Below are 26371 nucleotides of genomic sequence, written 5' to 3'. Positions count from 1 at the left end.
TATGATGAACTGATCCTAGCCTTTAACAACATCTCAACATGCCACATTGGATTAAATAATTCTCGGAAATTTAGTTGACAGTTTGAAGAAGATTATAAAATCTTAGAAAAGATTAAATGCAATTACTGAATCTTTCCAGAATAGCTGTAAAGATTTAGTAATTGGGGAAAGAACTGACATCATTTTGGGAAATGTCTTACATGCAGGGTCCTTTATCTAGGAACTGCTTACATAATACTATTAGTAAACTGCATAGTTATTTTGTAGGATGTGCTCCATAGAAATAAGGTAATGGAATTAAATTCTGTTTTTACTTTGACCCAGTACAGTAAGAAACGCGCTATATAGAGAGGCGCTATTAAGATAGATCCGGAACGGATCACGGAAAACCACATGAGCTGTTACAATTTATTCCAAACTTCAAGTATATACCTATTTGTTTATATATATATATATATATATATATATACGTTCATAAATAAATAAATAAAACCAGAGCATCCTTTCTGGGAACCTTAAAGACTTGTTCTTAACCTCTTCAGTAACTCTTTCTGTCTATCACGGATGTCATTGCCGGCACAGCTGCTCAGATCTCGCTTCGACCTGCTCCTTTCAATTGTGGGAGATTGTCTCCTTTTTAAAATTTAGAGAAAAAAATTTAAAATTTGATGAAGATGTGCTCTTTTGACTTACCGCTTTTTCATATTCTAATAAAAATCCTTTAAAGGTGTCATTCAACAGAGGATGTGATCTTTGGTTTTAATCAATACGTATCACACCCCTTGCGGTGGTAATAGAGTCACAGCATTTCTATGACTCGCTGGGTTAACTCTCCTTTTCGCTGTCTAAGGCTCAAAACTCACTATATTTATCATATTTATTTGTAACAATATTTACTTATTTATTTGTGATATTGATATTTGTGATTTGTTTTGGTAATTTAAGGCCTTCTCTGATCACAGCTTCGTTTACGGATATTATTTGTATATTATATCTGGAATGACATATATGTGTACCCATATGAATTTCGATTTGATTTTCCTTCATCACCGGAGGGTTGAATAAAAATATAATGTCTTTTAGGAAATACTGTTTAAAGAGTTTGTATGTAGGGTTGAGTTGAATTTCCGTGATCTTCAATCGTGCATGTGATCTGTGGTGATCTAATCAATACGTATCACAACAGTTGTGTGGTAGTCATCCATATTATGTTCTCAACATTTAACATTTTTGAACGAACAACTCAGTTGGTTAACTCTCTCTTTTCCTCTCTCTCTCTCTTGTCCCCTCTCTCTTTCTCTCTCTCTCTTTTCTTCTCTCTTTTGTCCCCTCTCTCTCAAAACTGGAGCTTTTCTTACGTTAAAATAAGCGATAATGTGATATGATGGTTGGTTGGTTCTTTTTCATAATTTTTCCATAATTTTCCATAAATTCCATCTTTTCGTTTTCAATTTCATTTAATTTCTACTTTTGTTTCCATTTTCCACAATTTCTTTTCTACATTAATTTAGAAGAAGGACACTCTAAATGGAACAAAATCACATCTACAAGCTGTGGTGGGAAATTTCTTCACGGATGTCACTTGATCCTTTCCACGTAGCCCGAAATTCGCTTGATCCTTTCCACGTAGCCCGAAACTTTTTCGAATCGTTACCGGTAACACCACCGTCGACGACGATCGTAAAGAAAGTGGGTGTGACAGTAACTGGAAAGTAATCGCCGCCTCCAGCGTCTGCTCTTCTCTTCTTTCGCTTTCGTCCACTTCATTATGAGATTTATCTGGATAATCCTTGTTTTAAATCAAGTACAATGCGAAAGTGAGTTTTGTTGTAATTGGTTACCGCCCTTAAAAAACATACCACAATTTACAATCACAGTCGCTACAACCCACAAATGTCCTGTTCTGCGTTGAGTTCGTGGATTAAGAATCAACGCTCATTTTAAAAAATCTGTTATTTCACGCAAGGATTAACGCAAACAAAAAATTATGCTATTATTATGTTTACAGAAGTAAATTTCACTACTGGTAGTTATTCCTACCCGGTTCCCAAGTTCCATGCTAAATTTACTCGGATTCTAAAAGTCGTGCTCTAAGCAAAAAAAAAACTGAGTTTCGATAATCGAAACCAAATTCAGTGCAGGGTTGGGGTGTTATCAAGGAATTAGATGTTAGTTATGAGCGTTATAATCGATGGGGGCTCTGGACGGGTGTAGCGCAGTCGGTAAGAGATTCCACTGCCTGCACGATCGATCGGAGGTTCGAATCTGCCCTAGTGCTCACCAAACATTTCATCCCTCTGTGGTCAATAAATTGGTACCAGACTTGTGTAGGAGGTTAAAAACACTGACTTGACACATCGGTTAGTACCTGAAAGTCATTTTTCTTGGCTAGTTACACATTCGTAAACCTCGAACGATTCTGAATGGAAGTGAACGTGGTGGCGGGTCCCAAGCGGATTGATTGACACCAGGGATTTTATTCTTTCTCCTTTTTCCTTTATGAGCATAAAATTTTAAATGAAAACATTCGAACATCCTATTAAATCGATGTGAGAGACTTGAATTTCTCTTGTAGATCAAAAGATCAAGTGTACGGCATTGATCAATCCCTTTGTGATGCTCCTACGCGTTCGGCTTCAATTCATTATCGTTTGAGGTTTATTTAACTATGTCTGCATTTTTCACCATTTTTACATTTTTGCTATTATTTTTTTTAAATTCAATTTCTAAGATCACTGCTGCAAATAAAGTTTCTGAAATGAGATGGAAATGAGATGAAAACTAAAGTGAAAGTTGGAACCAATACAGAAGATTTCGAAGATTTGTTGAAAATGCCTCAAAAATACAAATTCAGTGCATTAGACACATAATGTTTCTTGATCTCATGGAGTATTTTCCTTTCCTGGTTTTTTTTTTTTAATTTCGGTAAACTTCATATATGTATTCCTGTTCAGATATTGAATGTGTTCATGATCCTTCTCTTGCTGGACGATGTCTTCGTCCACTTTTGGATGTATGGGAAGCAATTCGAGAAACTGAAACAGTTGCCAGAGATCTTCTTTTTCCGGTGAGTGGTTCTAACTGTGCTCTTTCTTCGTTAACGGCAGAGTATCACAAAATTGACATAATTAGGAAATCTGTGGGGGAATGTATAGTTCGGGAACCGGACGAATTATGAGTGTGAGTTTGGTCGCGCTCGACTTCTGCCAATCGTTCTGAAAAACAACGCGAGAACGGGGTTTCTTCCTACGATGTACTTTAGAACGGTTCTCCTTGTACACGCCCCAATCCCCTAAGCAGCAGATTTATTGGTTTCCCATGAACAGACAGGTGAAGAGACTTCATTGATTTTTGACCGCTCGCTTGTGGATGCGGCGCGCGCAAGGGTAACATGTGCTAACGTTCCTCGCAAGGACTGATGCCGGTTTCTACGTGGTTTTTCAGGATGATTAGGGGAAATTGAGGGGGGAAAATCGTAATCTACACCCTAAACCCTGTATTTTATTTCAGAGATTCCCCAATCACATCATTTTCGTGGTACCCTGCCTTTAATTATCGGTTAATGTTTATAGGTGCCGTTCTACTCGAAAATTGCTGTTCACAAGCTCTGCGCATCCTACATTACCGTCACCGACGAATGCTCGGCTAATGACCAAATGCGCAAGTAATTTTTCGTATTTGTGATTTTTTATTGTGATTTTTCTAAAGTGTTCAAACTATTTCCTGAGCTTGGATACGCTTGGTTTTACAGATGTCCCCCGGATCCAATTATACAATTTGTTGATAGCCACTTGAAGTTCGTATGCGGTCAGTATGGACCAGCTGTTATGGGTAAGAAGATTTCCGTTGATTTTTTCTAATTTTTAAAATTCGCGAAAGCTTCCCGAACTAAGGAGTCCCTTCAAAACTAAAAATTTCTAAAGGAACTCAGCAGAAGGTACAAAAGGAGAGGAATGGAAAATTTCCAACAAAAAAAAACTGCTGAACACAGCCTTCTGAATGTTCTTTATTCTTAACTTTATTAATAACAGAATTACTTAGAAGTGAAAGCAGATATGAATAAGTGTGAAACTTGCATTGTAAACTCTGATTAAATAATGAGCACAAATAATAATAATAATAATAATAATAATAATAATAATAATAGTAATAATAATAATAATAATAATAATAATAATAATAATAATAATAATAATAATAATAATAATAATAATAATAATAATAATAATAATAATAGTAACATTCTATTTTTAGACCACCGACGGAACATAGATCGTACTAAATTAGGTTTAGGTTAGGAAATTTCCACGGAGAAAGTACAAATTTTCTTTTTAACATTTCATTTACGAATTTTAATAATATTTTAATAATATTATTATTTTAATGTTTAATATTTTAATAATATAACAATATTAATATAACGTTATTTTTTTTAAATAAAAATCAGTACCAATCTTGGCTACAGCTCAAGCGAATCAATATAAAAAAATTTTACTAGTTCGATTTGGCAAGATTCAAGGAACAGTCGAACATGAATAATATAACAATAATTTGCTACAATAATATGGAGAAAATTTAGTAATAATTTAATAAAATAATAACAATAAACTTAATATTTTATATCTTATTTTATTTATTTTTAATTTTAATAATAATAATAAAGTTGATAAAATTTGAAATAAATAATGACAGTAAATAATGTTAATAAAATGATAAATTTTAATAATAATAATAAATTTAATATTTAATTGCTTAATATTTCTAAATTTTATTTAATACTTTTTCAGACAACTTTGACTGCGTATCCAAGTCGCTACTTGAGTTACAGCATTGCCGGGAGCACATACGTGGAGTTCCAAATCCAATGCAAAATTCTGGTAATCTCAGAATTTTTTCTGCTAAACAAAAAAAATTATTATTATTATTATTAGCTTTATTATTCTTGTTATTTTAAATTATTCAACCTTATTTAAGGGAAATGCGATGGTATGGTCACATTCTTCGATTGCATCAAGGATAGGCTCAATTTAGAATGTGGGGAAATTGCCACCTCACTTCTGGGAGCATCAATCGAAGAACTAGGCTGTTTAGATGGTAATATTTTAATATTTGTGAAAAGTAGAAAATTTTTTTTCTGAAAACTGAATAAAATTTATTTTAAAAGATTTAATTATATGAAATTTCTATTTAATATTATTTCATACTGCTTGAAACTCCAGGTACTACCAAATATAACGACGTTTTGAAGCAAGTAAATTCCACTGATATGCTGACTGAACAATTTAGAAGAGGTAAAATTTTTACAGAATTATTTATGGGGCAGCAATTGTTCACAGAACATTGCTGTTTCCGTTTTGGTTGGTTGTTGCTGGCTTCTATGTACATTTTCATATATTTTCACCTAAAATTGGTGAATTTAGTGAATTACCGTAACAGTAACGTTTCAGACTATTTCAAGAACGCACAGAAAATGGAACTGAAGATACCATCCATTAAAGCAGCTCGCACTTACGAAGGTTAGCAACAATTTAAGACACAAATCCATCATTTCGAAGAATTCCGTTTCAGATTATCCGAAGATGCCAGAAATAGCGTTTGCCAAAGATGAAAAGAACATAAGTAAGTCTAATTTACCTTCCAATTTCTCAATTCATGTACAGTATAAAAGTAGTAGTGATACAGTACGTAACTAAAGGGCGCAACTAATTAAAAGTGAAGAAAGTAAAGGAAATAAGACAATAAACATTTAGCTAGGACATTGGTTAGGAAACCTCACTCGCCTCGTTTGAGCTCCAGTGAAGGTAAGAGGTTCTGCTGTGACGGTAACATGATCGATCGGAATCGGAGGTTCGATTCCGCCCTTCCATCAACCGAGCCTTTCATCCCTCAGGGGTCGATAAGCTGGTACCAGACTTCTCTGGGAGAATAAAAACACTGACTTGACACTCGGCTAGGCACCATAAGATACTGTAGAGGCCAGTTACACGTTCCTGAATCTCAAACGATTCTGAATTGAAGTGAACGTGGTGGCGGGTCCCAAGCGGATTGATTAGCGCCTGACACTTTACTCTTTATTCCTTTATCTATCTATCCTTATGTCGAGCCTGGAGGGATGAAAGGCTTGGTTGGCACTAGCGTGGTTTCGAACCATCGATCGGTCGTGCAGTCACAGTAGAGCCTCTTACCGACTGCGCTACACCCGTTACGTACAAGTTTTATGCTGTCGGACCTATCTTTTTGTTAATCACTGTGTTAATAAACTATTATCAGTAGGTAGTAGTCATCACTTTCTAAAAGAGTCAGATATTTTTCAGAAAAGGAACTGGTAACTACTTCAATCGAGGATGAAGAAGACAGTGAGTTGCTTGTCTTTTTTTTTGTGGAAATCTTACGCATATTTTTTTCCATGATGTTCCGGTGTTACAACGGCTCTATTCACGGCCAAATACATTCTATATTGAGATAAAAGAAAAACAATGTGATAAAACGTGGAGGAGAATGAAAATTTTCAGTGTGAAAAGAACAGCTGAGTTTCAAAGAGAAGGAGATTATAAAATTGAAAAAGGATGAACTAGTAATCACATTATATATTATAGTGCTGGATTATGAATATAGAAGAAATCCAGGGGAAGCTTAACGTGTCTCAACGTCTTAAATCTTTTTTCTTCCGTGTCTCTCAAGCATTTCTTGGATTCGATATCTGTAAATAGCCTCGTTGAATAATTTTTTTTCGGTTAGAATAACTTTTGCGGCCAAAAAAAAATGGTTCGTAAGAAGTCAAGTGAATGGAACTGAGATCCAACACAGGAATGTGAAATGATTTTAACGAAATTTTATTTTGTGAACTAATAATTGAGCAAAGATGCAAATTTGTTGATCACCGCTTGTGCACAGAAATTTGAAATAAAATGAGGTGCTTCATCAAAATTGATGGGACTCAATTCTGTCACTTTCTACAGTGAAAGTACACTATTTATTCTTTCTTTTAAAGTAAGTTTTTTTTTAAGGTAACATCATATACTTTATTAGTAGTTAAACATTGTTAAGGAGAATGTTTAACTACTAATAAAGTGTCTGATGTCACTGCTTTCAGAAATCCGAGGGGAAAACACACCAATTTCCATGTACATGTACCTTCAATCAAAATTATATTATCAATGAAAAATATATGATACTTTTTATTGAAATGAATATTCTACTCAGACGCAACAAAACCTGCACAATTTATGGATTCCACAGAATCGGCAACAGTGGCAGCAACAGAAACGCCAGAGGTCGTCGCTTCTACACCTTCCGAGAGCACTACGGAGGAATCATCGAACGACGCCGTCGAGGATGACACCTCGACTGAAGAACTTCAAGTTACGAATGAAGTGGTTGAAACCACCACACATCCGCCGTACTGCATTCCACACCGCGATCATCTGACCATCAGCAACTGTTACAAGGGCGTAATGGCGTGAGTTTTGCAGCAAATTTATTTTACTTATTTTATTTATCTATTTATTTATTTACTTATTTATTTAATTATTTATCACATAGCTATCCACGTATATATGAGCGAAGTGTACAAGGAACAAATAATACAAATAATAATACACAAAATAATGGGTTATACATACATACGTTACTCAAAAGGGGCCAAGAAACTTCCAATTTTTTATTTACTTAGAAGCATCAGCCCACGAATCTGAGGTGGTACGGATTTCAGGAGGAGTATTCGTATACGGGATCGTAGATTATGGAGAGGGGGCTGATTCCGTCCATTTCTTCCTAATTACCGTAAAAAAACGGCCCGGAAGATGCGGCGCGTGCACAAGGCTGACGCGCTCCAATCGAACTCGTTGTAGAAAATAGCGCGCCGGAACGCTCGAAGCCGTATCCTCCCGGCCGTTTTTTACGGCAGTTGGGAAGAAATGGACGGAATCACCCCTCTTCATAATCTACGATCCCGTATACGAATACTCCACCTGAAATCCGTACCACTTCAGATTCGTGGGCTGATGCCTTTGACTTCCCTCTACATGTTCAGTTGTCATGTACATCAATCGATTTAATCAATCAATATATTGCAGGAAAGCAGCGCTACTTTCTGCTGGATCACCCGCTACGGCTACAATTCATTTCCCCTTATATAACGTGTCCGTTGAAGATGTGGTCGCATTGTGCGATGACACTAGGGATGCTACGAAGTGTATGGATGGAGTTGATAAATTCTGTTTGCATCCGGTTAGTAATAATTATTTATTTATTTATTACTATAATTTAGGCGAACAGGTGCGTAGAGAATACTCAAACACGTATATTGAGTAAGCATAGGATACGCTAATTATTCTTATTTTTTTATTTTTTGAAAAAGAAAAAGAAAACCATTTACTATGAAAAATATTGTGCAGTTGTTTAAATCAATCAAGAAAATTTATGTTATTTACTGTGATTCTTATATTTATACCTATTTATACCTTTTATTTATACCTGTTCCTGATTATTTATACCTGCCTCTTCATTATTATTACTACTAATTATTATTATTTATTATTATTTGTATTTGTGATTGCAAACAACCAACAATCAGATCCGATTGCCAAAAAAAAAAAGTATGGAAAGAATTCTCGAGCGAGGAAAAGAGGACAAGGAGAAATCCTGCACGTTCATTTATCGGCTAAAATTTTACTGCCTTGCGCCTAAAATGACCGAATTCTATACAACAAATATCTGTTTCTAGTGGTGAAACAAAGAAAATAACCTGAGAAAATAAGAATTTTTCGCAAACTCCAATTCATAACTTATAAAACTAGGTTACTTGCGTTTAGCATTTGGTGGTAGCCAGGATATTGAGCAGAAAACTTTTCTGCTTTCCTTCTTTTCTTTTCTGTGTGCCTAACAAAGTTCCTTTGAATCAACCATTAAAAGCAGCGCATCACGAAACTAACTATGTGGGGTCTCCATGGGCAAATATAGAGTTTGGGTTCTAGATTGCGCGTGTAGCCATAGTTGTGCCTAATTCCCTTTGATCGTTCTAAAAAACTGCGTGGGAAACTACGTCGTCGTACTAAATCCGCCTACGAAGCACCTAGCAACGCTTCACGTGGTAGATGCAGCGAGCGCTATGCATCTGGAATCTCCTCCTACCAGGTGCGTGAATGCGAAACACCCGTGTGCACGCGTCGCATCACTGTGCGAGCGGTCGAAAATCAATAAGATCACTTCAATTCAATATCCTACCTATGTAAAACCAATCCAAAAGGTGCCGAGAGAACCGACACGTGTTGATGGGTATTGTGTTCTAACGTAGTCTCGTAGGAACTAAGGTAGTTCCCATGCGATTATTCTGTACGATTGGGAAGAACTAACCGTTGCAACGACTCATAGCCGTAATCCCAAATTTTAGATTATCCTACAAAGACCCAACATCTTTAGTTTTGTGCTATTATGCCTTTAAATGTGTATTATTAGATTATATACTCACCATATGACTTTCAGCAACTGAATTTTGTGGAGCAGCAATTCCTTGCCACCTGCGAACTTCTCAAAATGCGAGATTTCGATATTGACTACACCTGCATTCAGAAGAAACTGCTAGAGAGGGAGGTAAGGGCAAATTTAAGGCACTCATATTGCTGAATGTGTTAGAGTACTATGGTCAGCTACATGCACTAGGATTGTGTGACATACGTGAACGGCACGATGGATCCAAGCGAAGACAAATGCGAAGGACAGGAAACGTTATTGAGGTGTATTTTACGCAACATTCCATCAATTCCTGGGAACTTTATTCTAGAAATCAAGCTTATACGATCTTACGTAGCCAAATATATGAAAGTTTAACAAGTGGTTATAGAATTAATAGATATGATAGATTAATAGATATAGAATTAATAGACATAGTAGATTATGGAGAGAGAGGTGATTTCGTCCATTTCTTCCGAATTGCCGTAAAAAACGGCCCAGAAGATGCGGCATGTGCGCACGGCTGCCGCGCTGCAATCGAACTCATCGTAGAAAGTAGCGCGCCGGAACGCTCGAAGCTGTATTTTTCGGGCCGTTTTTTACGGCAATTAGGAAGAAATGGAAAAAATCACCCTCCTCTCCATAATCTTCTATCTCGTATACGAATACTCCATCCGAAATCCGTACCACCTCAGATTCGTGGCGAGATGCCTTTAATATATGTTTGTCCCATACAATAGCGCAGTTATTGCCAAAATAGAAAAATGTTAAGTATCCCAGAATCTTCTAGCAGCTTTATTGCTTCGCCAAATTATATGCATTCTCTGGTATTCGAAAGGATCCCTGATATTATTTGAAAACAACTTCAATTTTTAATTGGGTGGAATTGGAAGTGACATCGGAGCGCTCAGTGTCGTTAGAGCATGTTTTGCAGAGATACTCAAAAGCAGCACTAAATTTACGTGTGTTGGGTTCTCTGCTGGCAAATATAAGGATTGGGTTTTAGATTACAAATATGGAGCTGACACCGCTCAATTCTCCCTGATCGTCCTGAAAAAAGGCGTGGGAACCGTTTTATTTCCTACGAGCTACGTCAGAACGCGCCACCCCTGTACACGCTCCAGTCTCCACAGCAGCCTTTTCATTGTTTTCACTTGAATAGGCTGCTGAGGGGACCCCATCGATTGTTGATCGCTCGCTGTAGGACGCGGAGCGCGCACAAGGGTGGCGCGTTCTAACGTACCTCGTAGGGACCAATGCTGTTTCCCACGCTGTTTGTTTCTACGAGGAGCCCGTTTTCTTAATCTCGGACCCAGACTCTATATTCCCTAGTAGAGATCCTTACAAAATATGAAAAAATTGCTTTGTTGCTAGAGTCAACTAGTTATGATGCATTTTTGTGGAGTTTCCGCTTTAGATATAAAATAGCATCGTTAGACTACTTACTCAATACCTTCATACACCGTAAATGATAATGCCTTACATAAAAAAAAGTCAAGAATTTACCAATGGAGTTTTTTTTTTAATGGAGATTGCTAATGAACGTGGTTTAGCTGTATGAAAGCGGAACTTGAGCAGGAATGTGGAGAAGAATCATACAACAGTGTTGTAACAATGCTTCGAGGATATGGATGCAATATTTCAGATGGTACGCTAATGATTTGTGAAAAATTACCGACGGTGCAAGGAGAATGAATGGTTTTTAAAGCGCAAGGAAAACAGGAAGAGATCACTTTTGTTTTATGATGGCTTGAAGGCAACGTATCACGGAGTTGACGTAGTGTGGAAACCTAATGGAAAATACGGAGTTAGGCGTGTAGATCACGGATATGAGCATAGCCCCGCTTACTTTCTCCTTAATCACCCTAAGAAACGGCGTGGGAATCAACGTTTGTTCCTACGAGGCACGTAAATACGCTTTGCCTTTGTCCACGCGCCGCATCTACGAGCGAGCGGTCAAGGATCAATGGCAGCTCTTTAGCAGCTTATTCAAGAAAACCCAATGAATAGGCTGCTGAGAAAGCCGCAAGTGTACAAAAATGGCGTGTACTAACGTACCTCGTAGGAACAAATGCCATTCCCACGCCGTTTTCAAGGATTATTAGCGGAAACTGAGAGGGTCTATGGTCATAATCGTACACCTCGAACTCTATGTTTTTCATAGGTTTTCACACTACGTCAGTTTCGTGATACGTTGCCCTCAATACGTTTGCCTTTGCTTTTCTTGCATAGAACTCTTTGCAAAAGTAAATTAACGTTATCCTGATCGCTTATTTGGTCCCGCAAAGATAATTTTTCCTATTCGCAAGCTTTTTTTTTTGCAGAAATAGTTGCTTGGAATACCTCGACAATTCTTCATACTACCACGACTTCATACAAAATCGCTTCCGCAACAAAAACATCATCAACAACACAGAAGATTTATCAGGCTACTACTTTACCTCCGAGTTCGTTCTCCTCTAGCGTTGTCGAAGGAAGCGGGACTACATTCGACACGGAACCCTCCTCTCCTATCCCTCTTATTGATGACTCATCCCAGAAAGTGCATGAGTTACTAAACCTTCAAAATAATTTCTTGGCGACAACAGCAGTAAATTTTGGAACAACACCAGCACAAGGAACCGTCCCCGTTGCTGGAAATGACAATGAAATCGGTCCGGGGACACTCATGGAAGACAAACTCTCTGAACTTTCAACTTCCACAGAAAAGGAAGAATCAGTAAATGAGGTCGAGGAAGATTCTCCATTATTTAACTATACAGTCTCAAGTAACTGTACAAGCAGTATGCGAGAACATGTAAGTGTTTTATGACTAGAGGGAACGAGTATGGGAATTTTTTTTTAAATTGATTCAGGCTGAGTGAATTTATATCACTTCAGGCTAGAGTATGCACTGCACCTCTGATGCGAACTTGGGCTGCGCTACGAGCTACGTGGCCTCATTTAGCTGAGGTATGTATGTTTCTGCTGTATTATACATATTTTCTATTATTTTCTTACAACAAACAATTTTATTATGAGGAACCAATACCAAGAAAAAAAACCCTACAGAAGATTACTGAAGATTTTATTCAGGTCACCTTCCCCGTCTACAAATACTCACGAGTTCAACTTTTGGAGCTATGCGATAGTTATGCGAACGTTTTCTTATGTGCAAACATAGACGATATTCGTGTTTGTCTCATGGATGAATTAGTATGTTTTTGAGTTTCTGTTGAAGACTAAGTTTTTGTTTTAAAAGCTTAAGGTTTAAAAGCTAATTCTTTCAAGTGTACAAGTAGAGCAAAGTATCTATTTTATGGGTATTCGGTATTGGTTGCACTCGAAACGATGCGGTGGAGATGGCGGTTGGAGACGAGGTTAGACCACCGCGAGCTGCAGCAACATACGGTGGTGACATGTATCCTCACTCGATCCTAACCGCTACTCCAACCAAGACTTTCATCTCTGCGGGGTCGATAAATTGGCACCAGACTTGTCTGGGAGGATAAAAAAAAACTGACTTGATACGTGATTCAGTGTTGGATACTTTTTTACTTTTTTTACAGTACTTTTTCCTTGGCTATTTCATGACAACACGTTAAACATACATAGTAGTAGGATCGCATCCATGGTTTCCGTTTAGACCATCCCCTTCTATCACTAGCTTAAAGGCATCACCCCACGAATCTGAGGTTGTACGGATTTCTGGTGGAGAGTTCGTATACGGGGTCGTATATTATGGAAAGGGGGTGACTCCGTCCATTTCTTCCTAATTGCCGTAAAAAACGGTTCAGAATATGCGGCGCGTGCACAAGGCTGGCGCGCTCCAATCGAAGTCTTTGTAGAAAATAGTGCGCCGGACCGTTCGTCTTGGGAGTTTTTTACGAAAAGTAGTAGGATGACGGAATCACCTGGTTCTCCATAATCTACGATCCCGTATACGAATACTCCACCTGAAATCCGTACCACCTCAGATTCCTTGGGGGTGATGGCTTTAATCCCTACGGAAACTTTGTTTTTGTCATACATTCGAGAAAAAAGAAGGAAATTTTTATAATCTCTTCAACTTTTTTTTACAATTCACTCATTGCTACATCAATCTGAGAATAAGCTGAGTACAATACAATTCAACCTCATCACTTCATCAATTTGAGAATAATTTATATACAGTTACAATAAGTTCAGTTACAGTTACAGTAACATAAGTGATTCAGCAGGTTCTATACAATGTTTTTTGAGATCCACTGTTCTTAATATCTCCCTTCAAGGTACGATTCGCTCAAGATCACCTCGGTTACATCTGCTCACCACAAAATATACAACGATTCATGGGCCACTACGATTGTATCATGGAGCAAGAGGCATTGGGAAAGGATAACTGTCGCCGGCATATTATAGGAGAAGCCGTGCCCGGCAGGGATGAGGTAAATTACAGTGGATCCCCATACGTATTTATTAAAATTGTAATTGTTATTAGTTCTGTAATTTGTTCATCGCTTCATTTTAAGTATAAATGTCATGGTGTGAGATCGTACAGTTCTTGCCTGGCACCACATCTGATGAGGAACTGCGGCAAGGACGCGCTAAGGGAATTCGACGCTAGTGTGCGACAGTTCGGCTGCCAGTCGGGATTACTACAGGATTAGATTCTATTCGATCGTGTTTCATTTCCCTGCGCAATTGCACATCGGATGTCAATTATTTATCCTGCTCTGTTTTCGTTGTCCATATTTCAGCATCCGGAAATTTTCCCCGATTTTTTTTACAATTTTTTTCTCAATTTTTTTACCCCTTTGAGGGACAAGACGTCGCTGTTATTCTACCTCTATAATCTGATAAAAGAAATTTTTGATGCAGACTTTCAAGTTGATATGTTTACATGTTGTGTTTATGATTTTTTCGGAGATTTTTGGTCGAGGAGGTCTTTAAAATTTCTGGGTTTTCTTTTTTTTGCGATTACTGGACTAATAGCTAATATTAATACGGATGCCCCTCTGATGAAATTCAATAAGTCACAATCACAATAAATGGATTTTTTTTCAAAAATTATATTTATATATTTCATTTTTGTAACCTGAACTGTAACTAACTTTGGTTTTATAACTTTAGTGAAATTTCTAACTTTATATATTTTATTTTCACACTCACACACAGATTTTTTTATTTATTTACGCGGTGTGTGTGGTGAAGGAGTGATACCCGATTGGGCGGTTAGGAATTGCCTCGTAAAATTCTATCCTGGAGTTGTGACCGTGGAAGACGAACCAAAGCGGGAGAGGTCACCCTTCAGAGTTTCGATCACTTCATTCTTCTGTATTTTGAAGTCAATATTATTATCCGCCGCAAAAAAGAGACAGCGACAATTTTCTTTGAAAATAATAATTGGGTTCCGGTTTTAGTAAAGTTTGTAAATTTTTTTTTGTTCGTAAGATTCTCTGACTCAGACAAAGTGTGTTCCATTTCTTATCTTTCTTTTCTGATGCACCATTGGTGTATGTGAATAAATAAATAAATAAATAAATAAATATTGGAACTCAATCCATGTAAGAAAATAAGAAGATTGGCAGAGAACCTCAATACGTCACAATCAATATAAATACATTTTGGAAAAAAAAGACGGTTTATTTACAACTGAACCTAATATCTCGGTACGTGATTCAAGGGTTTTTTCAAAGTCAATAAAAGGGAAATATTTTACCCTAAAGAACAAATAAACAAATACAAATAATAAATAGAATAAAGAATTAATAGTGTTAGTATTTGCAAATTACCATCATTCTTCACCATCACATCAACAATCACATTATTCAATCCAGGACCATCACACTTTTTCATGGTGATTACACGATAGGAGGAAAGTGTCCTATTACAGAGAGTTTACAAAACTTCATCGTATATGTAGTGAAACATTTACGTTTCTGCAATCCGAGCTCTTGCGGATGGATGACAATGGTGCGGGAAAAAGGGCAATTTGTCGGTAAGTCTACTGCTCCTCTGCCTGCCTTATTCACCTTATCATTTTTGTACCTTATCCTATCATTTTTATTTTTGTACCTTATCATGGAAGACCTACTTCCTCCCCTATCAATTTCATGTGGAAATTCCGAGTTAACGCGAAGATTTTTAGATTAAGAGCCAATTATTTACAGGAAAAAAGTGAAATTGTTCCAGTCGTATTCTAGCCACGTTACCATGGTCAAAATTGCATACATATGTTTTCGTCTTATTTGTTTATTTGTTCCATCATTCATCTATCCACGAATAGTTTCCTGGAGAATTTATGTGGAATCGTTAAAAATACAATATTTTTCCAAGAAAATAAAGTACCTCTTCGAACAAAAATCATTTCAAATTTTTCTTGAATTTTTTTTAAAGTAAAAAAATGAAGCCTGTAAACGATTCTCCAACAAAATCCATGTAGCACAATTTACTCCGAATTGAACTGAGCTCAATTCTGGCATTAAGATATGAGGAACTACAAAATTTAAAAAAGAACCAAAAAGAATTAAACATGAAAAGAAAATTAAGAGAAATTAGAATCTCATCATACATCTTCGCCGATAATTTATTTATTTTTTGTACATCAAGAAAATTAAGCCGCAAAAACATAAAAAATATAAACAAAACACTTACTCCATTGCGTGTGCTATTTGCTGTAGTATTTGTTTCGTACTGCTGAAACAGAAGCACTAGACATATTGACCAAGTAGTACTCTTTTCATGTACATATGGGTTCGTTTATTTTCTGGACGTCGTCCAGCACCTAACAACTACATACGGTGGACAACTCGATGTTTCAGAAATCCGCTTTTCCTTGAATTCTTTTTCTTCCCCTAATAAAATGATCCAAACAAGATTTACGGTAGCTTCTGTTCTTTAATACCTTTAACTTCTACACTTTTATCTGAACTATCAGATTCATCTCAGATATGAAGACTGCTTTGAAGGGCCACCAGTCTTGTTGTGTAAAACTCAGGCGAAATTCTAGTGAGCCCGGTTCCATCTTTTTTTTTTATTCTATGGCACACCTGTAGGTGTTTTCAACTGAAAATAAATAAATAAATATCTCGTGTTGCTGCTCATTTCACTTCGTTCGGCAAATTTCGCTGCACTTGGAAAACGTCTTACCTCTGTAAAATCCTGATCCTCCAACCTGGATGGATCCTAATATCTAAACTTTGCCTTTTAGCTCATTACGTCTACATAACTTGACACTTTCAAATAAACGTTGTCAAAAAATGTCAACGTCAACGAAAATAAACCACATTCTGTGTTTATATTTGAATAGCGGACACCGGTATCCGCATTATACTATCATTTCATCACATTATCGTTCGCCTGAACCATCCTGGCACTTCTGCTGTACTGAATAAATTCTTTGTTGTCCTTTATCCCCTTTATTTCCTTAACATAAATCTTTTATTTCTCTTAAGATAAGCTTTAACAAACTATAACTTTAAAAAAACCAAACTAAAACTAACTATAACTAAAAAATAAGCGTGAAAACGCGAGATTTAGTCCTACTTCCATATCATATGTGCACAAGAATCTTCCCAATTATATCACAATATATACAATATATATATATATATATATATATAATAAGGTTATATATTTTATACATGTATATATTTTTAAGAGAACCCCCTTGCAGGACGCTTTTCTTCCTGATGATCGCCACGGCAGCAGTTTTAGTGAGTTATTTCTTTAGTAACGGTTCATTTCCTATTCACTATTTATTATTATTTATACATTATTTATTACATATTATATTACTTATTATTACTAGATGTATTACTTGTTACGTATATATTTTGTTTTTACATTGTTGATTACTTGTTATTATTTATTATTATTACTTGTTTTTATTTATTTATCTTATTTTCTTTGTAACTCCGTTACAATTCCTGCATAATGTTTTACTTTCTCATTTCACTTGATAAGCAAGAAATTGAAGTCTCTGTTCTACGATTCTGATGTCTCAGTCGTTCTTTTGAAGTTCACAGAGACTTGTACAACCCATACAATCACTTGTGGCTACGAGCCGACGGGTCAAGTCAGTGTTTTTATCCATCCAGACAAGTCTGCAAACAATTTATCGACCCCGGAGAGATGAAAGGCTTGATCGGCACCACTGTGGTTTCGAACCATCGATCGATCGTGTAGTCACAACAGAAACTCTTACCACCTAAAGGTGTTTGTATGACAATTCTTTCGCTGAGAATTTCCAGAGGACTTCTGGCACACCACATCACATCATAAACATCACATCATTAATCGACGTGAGGACTACTAGGTCCCAACTATGGGTTTCCCAACTACGTCACTTTCATCATACGCTGCGCTTAAAACGGATTTCAGATGGAGTATTCGTATACGGAATCGTAGATTATGGAGAGGGGGATGATTCCGTCCATTTCTTCCTAATTGCAGTAAAAAAACGGCCTGGAAGATGCGGTGCATGCACAAGGCTGGCGCGCTCCAATCGAACTCATCGTAGAAAACAGCGCGCCGGACCGCCCAAAGCCGTATCTTCCGAACCGTTTTTTTTTACGGTAATTAGGAAGAAATGGACGGAATCACCCCCTCTCCATAATCTACTATCCCGTATACGAATACTCCACCTGAAATCCATACCACCTCAGATTCGTGAGGTGATCCCTTTAAGGAATCCATTATCACCTATCTTAAACTGAGACCAAAACTTGGAATCGAATAGAGTTGGATCGAATAGAGTTCGGTTGGAATCGAGCTGGGACCATCGCAAAATGCAGCGATAGGTGATACTAGCAAGGGTCCCACCACGATCCTAACCGCTACGCTCACCTGTGTATTATATGATAGTATGATAATGTAGGACATAATACAGTGCTAATACTATAGTAAACCCATTTCTTCCAGCTTCTTCTGCTCAAACTTTCTCTGCAAGCTTCAGTAGCAACAGGTGATCAACTTGATCATTTCTAATGCTTTTCCAATCAGTCCACTTCATATCAGACTCACTCACAATTACTCAAAGCGGCTCAGGAATCACTAGTGAGCCTTGTGGTGAGAATGAAGTTATGTTGGAATGTGGATCAAGTTGCGAGCCTACCTGCATGTCTAAGAGTCCAGTCAGTTTTGTTTTTATGTTTGAAATTTCTTTTCCATAGAATTATTCACGCACTTAAAGGCATAACCCCACGAATCTGAGGTGGTGCGGATTTCAGTTGGGTTATGCCTATACGGGGTCGTAGAGTAGGGAAAGGAGGGTGATACCGTCCATTTCTTCCTAATTGCAGTAAAAAACGGCCTCGAAGATGCGCTTTCGAGCGTTCCGAGGCGCTATTTTCTACAACGAATTCGATTGGAGCGCGCCAGCCAGCTAGGCATAACCCACCTGAAACCCGCACCACCTCAGATTCGTGGAGTGGTGCCTTAAAAGCTCTTTTAGCAATGCGAGGATGAGTGTTCCGTAGATGTTTGCGGTTGCATCGAGGGATTCATCCGAAGTGAAATAGGAGGACCGTGCATTCTTGCTTCTGCTTGTCCATCAGGTTAGGAAATCAAAGCATTGCATTGCGAAGAACGGTCCTATCCAGATTTTCTACTTTTTAGAAGCAACACTGCCTCAAGGAGCCTCCTGTGATGCAGTGGTATGTCAAGGAGAAACGCACTGCGAGATCGTAGACTTACCTTGCGTAGACGACCATTGCCTTCAAGAAGCGGTCTGCGTTGACGACTAAAACGATTTTTCTGTGCATATAAGATCCAATAAATAAATTTTTGCAAAAAAAAAACTGACATACACTTCTTCTCATTCTACTCTTTTCTCATTGCGGGATTTTCTATTGTTTATTTATAATCATTCCTTGCCTCTTACTCTGGGCACGCCTTTGAGCGTAATAAATAAATAAATAAATAAATACACAAAATTATACAAGAAATTACTCCACGAAATTACAAATGCCCCAATTTTTTTTTCGTTTCCGATTATTATTTTTCAGCACATTAAAATGGAGTGTCAGGTAAATGGTACGAAGCTTTTTCAACGCCTTCTATTTTTTTTTTCTATCTAATCGAGATTTTGAAGCAGTAAAGGCTATTTTTAAGAATTGTGCCGTGTTTGATGTTTGAGCATCGAAATGAAAAACTATGAAAAACTCTAAAAAGAACAAAAAAGCGCAAAAACAAGCAAAAAAAACATGAGGAAAAAGTGTGAAGCATCGAAAAACTCGTTGAACCAGGAGAAGAACAACAACGAAAAATATTCCGATAGTTGAGTTGTAGTTGGTTTTTTTATCTCAAAAATAAATTTTAAAAAACCTTGAATAAATAAAAAATCCAATAAAACTTTAAGAAAATACTAAATTCTTTATCGATGATAAACTCCAAGATGTAACAATTGATCGGCAAGTCCGTTAATAACAGCAAAGGCATTCGATTATTTCAAAAATCTTATAAACGAGTACTAAACTCAACTTGAGAGATTTTGCTACCTGGATTAAATCCGAATAAAACAAATTATGTGGAAAATGAACCGTTTTCTCCTTGTAATCACCAGAAAGAAAACAAGAACTAATGAATGGAAATAATCGAAAAATTACCATTTTGTAAAACGAGAAAATCCTTGACAAACAGCTTCAACAATTCGCCAACACTTGTTATTTACTGTTACTTGTTATTTCTTTTATAATATTATTGGCAATTTTATTTCTAGTATATTATTTCTATTATGTATTATTATGATATTTTATGTGTATTACTATCCTATCATATTTATTATTACTGTTACCACAACTTTTAGTAAGTCTAGAAAAACAATCACGAATTATTCCTAAACCCTATAATAATTTATCATCTCTTTAGAGGTATTTCTTTCGTACATCATCGAATTATTTTTAAATTCATTGATTTATTTATTTAATTGAATTTATTTGTTTTAAATTTATCATCGAATTATTTTTGTTTTTAGCAGCTATGTAGGTTTTCTCGAGCTGCACGCACCTTTCCAGAACTATTAGCGGAAACTGGAAATGAAATCTCTGATAGGTCCTTTCTGGTGCCGTTCCAAGTGCAAGCGTCTATCGACTCCAGAATCTGCGTAGCGATTGCGATCGACGATATCGCGATCGACCGACTTTGCGCGTCCACGTCGTGAACTCCGTCAGCGTTCATAATTTAATTGCATTCGCAACTATTTGAACTAGAAATATCTAAATATTCTCCGCTAACTGCCTTCGTTTTTTAATAAATAAATATTAGATATTAAATTAACAAAAATATCACAAGTTCTACGTGGATCCTGGATGGTCAATGAAGGGCATCTTCTGCTCAGCTCTGCTCAGAAGACAAAGGATGCACAGTTATCGTACCGTATACACGTATCATGTAGTTGACACATTATTCAAATAAAAAGGTTATCTTTGCTCCTCTTTTTTTATGGGTGTATGACTATTTGAGGGAAATATTTGAGGGAAATTCTGTTTTGAGGGAATAGCTCTGTTGCTGCGAAAAACTGCTCATACTACTGCTCTTCGTTTAGAAAAGAAATCCGATTCATTTGACGGTAGATACTCAAATACCTCATTATTTCGGCTCTCTTTTAATAAGTTTTCTTCCCCGTTAGTAAGTTTTCTTTAAGGAAGTTTTTCTTTAGAATAGTTTCCCACTTCTAAATATTGCCTTTAAGATTTCCACTTTAAATATTGCCACATGAAGCTGTTCCGATTCCTCTGACTTTCTGGAGAATTAGTAATAGTAGCTGAAAGAGGAAGAATACAATTTTGGCTACTTCCAGGCATTTAGAACAACTAACTTGAGAACGTCACTAAAAGTAAAATGATTCCTGTGGCGTTGATGAATCCGCTTGGGACCTGCGCCACCATGTTCACTTCAATTCAGAAACGTTTGAGGTTTACGAACGTGTATCTGGCCTCCACAGTGAATAGGGAGGCTAGCCGATGTGCAAAGTTAGTGCTTCTATCCTCCTATATAAGTCTGGTACCAATTTATCGATCCCAGAGGGATGAAACGCTTGGTTGACCCTAGGGTGATTTCGAGCCATCGACCCTTCGCACTCAGCGAACCTCTTACCGACTGCACTCCCATACAACGTCAGCAAAATTCGGACAATTTTGACTTCTATGTGGACTCTATCCTTTCAACTGTTCCTAGTTATTGAGAATTTTCTCGGAATATCAGATTTATATTTAAAAGAGGTAAATTTGATGATTAGAATAGTTAAGGAGGGTCTTTTAAATCCAAGAATTGGAATTGGTACGGATTTTAGGTGGAGTTTTCGTATACGAGATGGGAGACTATGGAGAGGGGGTGATTCCGTCCATTTCTTCCTAATTGCTGTAAAAAAACGGCCCGGATGATACTTCAAGCTTCAGGTGTTCTGGCGCACTATTTTCTACAACGAGTTCGATTAGAGCGCGCCAGCTGTGTGCACGCGCCCCATCTTCCGGGCCGTTTTTTACGGCAATTAGGAAGAAATGGACGGAATCACCCTTCTCTCCATAATCTACGATCCCGTATATACGAATACTCCACCTAAAATCCGTACCACCTTGGATTCGTGGAGTGATGCCTTTAAGTTGTGTCCTTAAAAGTGTATAAGTGGTCAGATGACCGCACAAATACCACTTTGACTGTATGTGTTTGTACTTGGCCGTTGTTACGGTACGTCTATGTGATTCACAGCACTATGCGAACTCCTTAGGTTGTAATAAAAGGTTGGTGGGCGAATCAAAAATGGGCGAACTATGTACTTAGATTTTACAATGTGAATCTAATCTAGTGCAAACACGTCCTCTAAGTTAATCGCAACGATTTCCTTACAAAGAACTATATTATACTATATACTATACTATACTATATTGTTATTGTTATTGTTGTTGTTATTGTTATTATACTATATACTATACTATACTATATTGTTCATTGTAAAAAGTTTCAAAGTCCTTCTGAATAGTTGTCTGTTGTTTAAATAACTCCAATACTTCGATATTATTCATTGTTTTCATGTAAACATCTTTCCAAAGTGACTTTTTTTTTATTTTGAACATGTTATTTCTCATTCATTCTTAGGCACAGCACGTCATTTCGATCAATAATATCTAAAATACAGTAAAAAAAAAAGAGCTGAAAACCATGTATCAGGCATAGATTGAGTTCGCATGGAGATTGCTATCAGTTTTCTACGCACAAAGGAACAATTAAGCACTTTAGCGTATAGTTCCACGTGGGAACGATTGAAGCTTGCCCAGATATCTTCTAGACAGATGAAATTAATTCACAGAAGCATAATTTCGGGAAGAAACTTCTGAAAAATTGTTAGGAAAAAGGAAGGTGGCCTCGACGTTTTTTTTTGTAGTTATTTTCGACGTAACAGAATGATTCCATCTACAGCGCGCTAGTAACATCTATCCTAAAACCATTCCCGTAGGACTAATCCATCAAAAATCCTCGAAATCCCTGAGAATGGGGAAAATCCCATTTTAAAAATTCTATACTCAAAAGCAGCTCAAGAGGATGTTCCACCACCCCAGGACCACTAACACAGCGATACCTCATTTCTTGAAGATGTGCCTCATCAACAATTAAGACGAGATTTGCCAGAAGTTTTGTGTTTTTTTTTCTTTTTTTTTGTCAGAAGTTCTTCTCTTTTTTTTTTATAAATTTTGTCTCTATCTCGGACCATTAACATCGCCATACTTCATTTCTTGAAGATCTACCTCATCAAGAAGAGATTTGTCAGAAGTTTTTTTTCTTTTTTTTTGTCAGAACTTTTTTCCTGAGAAATTTTCTCATCTTTATCTCATAAACGACATCCGCATGCAACTTTCCCGCGTATCTCTTATGCAATCAAATCTAATACGTATCTTTTAGCTACGTACTGAAACGAGTAAATACGCGTGCGCGTGCGTGCGTGGATGCTAGAACGATTCACTTTGTATTCTCGACGACGCTGAAACAAGTTTCTTACTGGCCTCGGACAATCCCTTGTGTGGTCTCCTCTTTATCGATTTCTAGTTTCCTTGAGTGATTCTATTCGTCATAGGGATTTTTTCCAAACTAACTTTAACAAACTTACCTTAAAAGATATTTATTACATATTTATTTATTACAACTTTACCTTTAGAGATATTTATTACTTGGCACATAGTTAGAGAATAGGTCTTTTTGTTCATGAAGCTATACACCTTTATCTTTGGTCAAAATTGAATTTTTTAGAGTTGTAGTACTATTGCTTTCAGAATAGTCTTTCACCTCACATTTTTCCTCCGCTGCAGTCCTAAGGATCATCATTCAAATTGTATTTTCTTTCCACTTATAACATTCTTCATACTTCCTCTTTCTTTTTTCCTTCGTTCTTATACTGTGTGCTCGTTCACTTCGTGGTCCAGAACTGGCAGCTTTCAATTTGAAAATAATATTGAACTAAAAGTCTATAAACTAAAGGGATCCATATATTATATATTCATTAAGAAAGATAGGAAGCGTCTATTTATTTTCAATTTATTAATAAATCCAGTCTTGGTTGATCCCATTACTTCTTTACACGTTGATGAGGAGCTATATTTTTTGTAGTTGAAAAATCCATTGCTTTACTCAGAATATCCTCGATGTTTCAAGCTTTTACCAGACGCAAACTCGATAAGTGCTCTGTAATTTTGCACATAGTTTAGGCAGGTCAAAGTATCAACTCACAGTGACGGTATCCATAGCATATAAAATAATAAAATAAAACATTATGAGTCTATAAAGTTGTGAATGGGAAGCACTGTCTATCTTCTTCTCGGAAAAATTGTCTATCTCTTGAATCTTCCGAAGTAATGAGTATGAAAGAACTATTTATTTGCTGAACGATTCCATATACGATTGCTCCAAAATGTAAGCACTAAAAATTCCCAGGTAGTTTTTTTTTTCTAACCCAATAAAATATTCGTTTTGGTATTCTATTCTCTGGAATCACAGCTTGTTCAGCATTTCTAACCAAATCAGCCCAACAGCCACGAAAAAAAAGCTTCAAATAGAACTTTTTTGAAAAAAAAAAAACTGCGTAAAACTTCCCCAAAGTCCAACTTCCTCTCAATTCTAATGCATTTGATTACTCAGACTCATCAAGTACAGAACAGGAAGTTTCGTCGAAAAATAAGGAGCATTTTGGGAAATTCCAATAAGCGAGTTCCTTAAGACACACATTCAAGTATGCCAAACGTTAATGTATCTGAAAAATACCCCAAGTTATAGGCGAAGTTTCGCCGCAACTTTTTTATCTCCACTGTTTGGGAAGAAACTCGTCCTACAGTCATTCATAGCTTTTCCATCGTTTTGATGTTTGTCACCTATTAAATTTTGCTCATCCTTTTTCTGTTACTCCTCTGCACATTCGTTTTCATTGACGGAAGTTGCAGAGAAAAATTTCGTCAAGCAATATCACTTTTTTTCTGCAGTAGATGTACTTATTGGCCCCAAACTTCGAAAGTACATATCTTTCCTAAGATATCAATGCGCATTTTATTCCAATGGTCATTACATGATACCGAAACGATCCGGATCTCGGATCAATATGTTCGGATCTCAATTTTCAAACGTCATTTCCCCTATTCTGCTTTTCTAATGCTAGGGAATTTCATATTTCAGGTGAAGCTGTTCGAATGGGACTTATAGCCATTACAAACGTAAAATCTGCAATTTCCCGTCTCGTCTGTTTTCTTGTGCTCCGATTTTCACTTGAATTGCTGCGTGGCATGTGAAGGTCTCGCCTTCCAGTTGCGCAACGTGTTCCTTCAGAGAATGGTTTGCAAAATCTCATGCACCCTTTCACTCTTATTTAACTATACGAGTATGGCAGTACATATTCTCCGTCCAGAGAGCCTTCCCCTTTTTTCAGGACAATTAGAGGGAGAACTTCAGGCTAGGAAGAACTACACAGGGTTAGAAATTCAGTGAATTCAGGGAGAATTCAAGAAATTAGGAGCTGAGCGGCTTGACTCTCAGATATTTGCCATTCGGATATGCTGAAAACGAGCTGACGCGAATATACCGCTGCATGGATCGAAAGGATAGCTAGCCATTGGAGAAAATGTGTTTTTTTTTTTTACAAACCCCAGTGATGACCCCTGAGTCTCTCTAAACGCTATTCTCTTGCCCAACGTCTTGTCCAAGTAGAAAACAGGTTTACAGCTCTGCTCCAATGTTCACCTCTAACGTCCTTTAGCAACTTTAAACAAATCTAAACAAAAGTAATTCACAAAGCACGAAAAGTTCGTCAAACTTTGTTCGGACTTTACGTGACATATTTCTAATTTTTAATCTCTGCATAGGATAGTACGTTGCACTATTGACAAGTATATGATCAAATTTATGCCTATACCTGATGAATCAAATCGTTTTTTTCCCCCCACAAAGGACAGTGACTTTAAAGGGAAAAGGAATGCAGGAAAAAGTACAGTCAGACATTACAACCATGTTAAAGGCAGTAAATCACGATACTGACGATATTGGGGTTTTTGCGGGCAAATATAGAGTTCGGGATATAAATTACAAGTATTAGTGATTCTCCACTCATTTCCTCTTAATCGTACTGAAAACGTCGTGGGGAGCTTTTATTCCAACGATGTACGTAAGAACTCGCCGCGTTTGTATAAGCTCCGGTCCACTCAGTGATTTATTCATTGGTTTTAGTTGCATGGGCTGCTGAGGAGACCTTATCGATTTTCGACCGCTCGCTTATGGATGCGACGCGTACCTCGTAGGAACAAACTGTTTTTTTTTTTGTTTAGGGCGACTAAGGGGAATTGAGCGGCGAGGCCACGTCATATTCGTAATTGTTAGTATTTGTTCTACACTCGGAACTCTACATTTGGCAACCGGGACTGCAAATTATGAAAGAAATTTAGTTCAGCTCTTAGGATCTCTTAGTGCTCGGAGTCAAAATCACTTCTTT

General features: G+C 37.0%; 2 protein-coding genes across 2 annotated transcripts; both read left to right on the top strand.

Annotated features, from left to right (window-relative positions):
- Positions 1 to 1768: 1768 nt before the first annotated feature.
- Positions 1769 to 14078, top strand: RB195_012789 (uncharacterized protein; the record flags this gene model as incomplete). Its single annotated transcript, XM_064202328.1, has 20 exons — positions 1769 to 1817; positions 2955 to 3067; positions 3573 to 3664; positions 3752 to 3831; positions 4788 to 4877; positions 4975 to 5094; positions 5220 to 5291; positions 5448 to 5516; positions 5569 to 5619; positions 6315 to 6356; positions 7204 to 7459; positions 8076 to 8229; positions 9484 to 9591; positions 9661 to 9734; positions 11004 to 11098; positions 11775 to 12247; positions 12331 to 12402; positions 12526 to 12645; positions 13701 to 13856; positions 13941 to 14078. 20 exons carry the CDS (start codon positions 1769 to 1771, stop codon positions 14076 to 14078), a joined length of 2424 nt encoding a protein of 807 aa, XP_064058209.1.
- Positions 14079 to 17102: 3024 nt separating this feature from the next.
- On the top strand, positions 17103 to 19157 carry RB195_012788 (uncharacterized protein; the record flags this gene model as incomplete). Its single annotated transcript, XM_064202327.1, has 5 exons — positions 17103 to 17126; positions 18334 to 18376; positions 18430 to 18545; positions 18866 to 18968; positions 19030 to 19157. The coding sequence occupies 5 exons, from the start codon at positions 17103 to 17105 to the stop codon at positions 19155 to 19157; spliced, it is 414 nt and encodes a 137-aa protein (XP_064058208.1).
- Positions 19158 to 26371: the final 7214 nt, after the last annotated feature.

Source organism: Necator americanus, chromosome V, assembly GCF_031761385.1.
Source record: "Necator americanus strain Aroian chromosome V, whole genome shotgun sequence".
Classification (NCBI taxonomy): Eukaryota; Metazoa; Nematoda; class Chromadorea; order Rhabditida; family Ancylostomatidae; genus Necator; species Necator americanus.
Note: the sequence above shows the minus strand (reverse complement) of the source record. Positions and strands in the feature narration are given on the sequence as shown.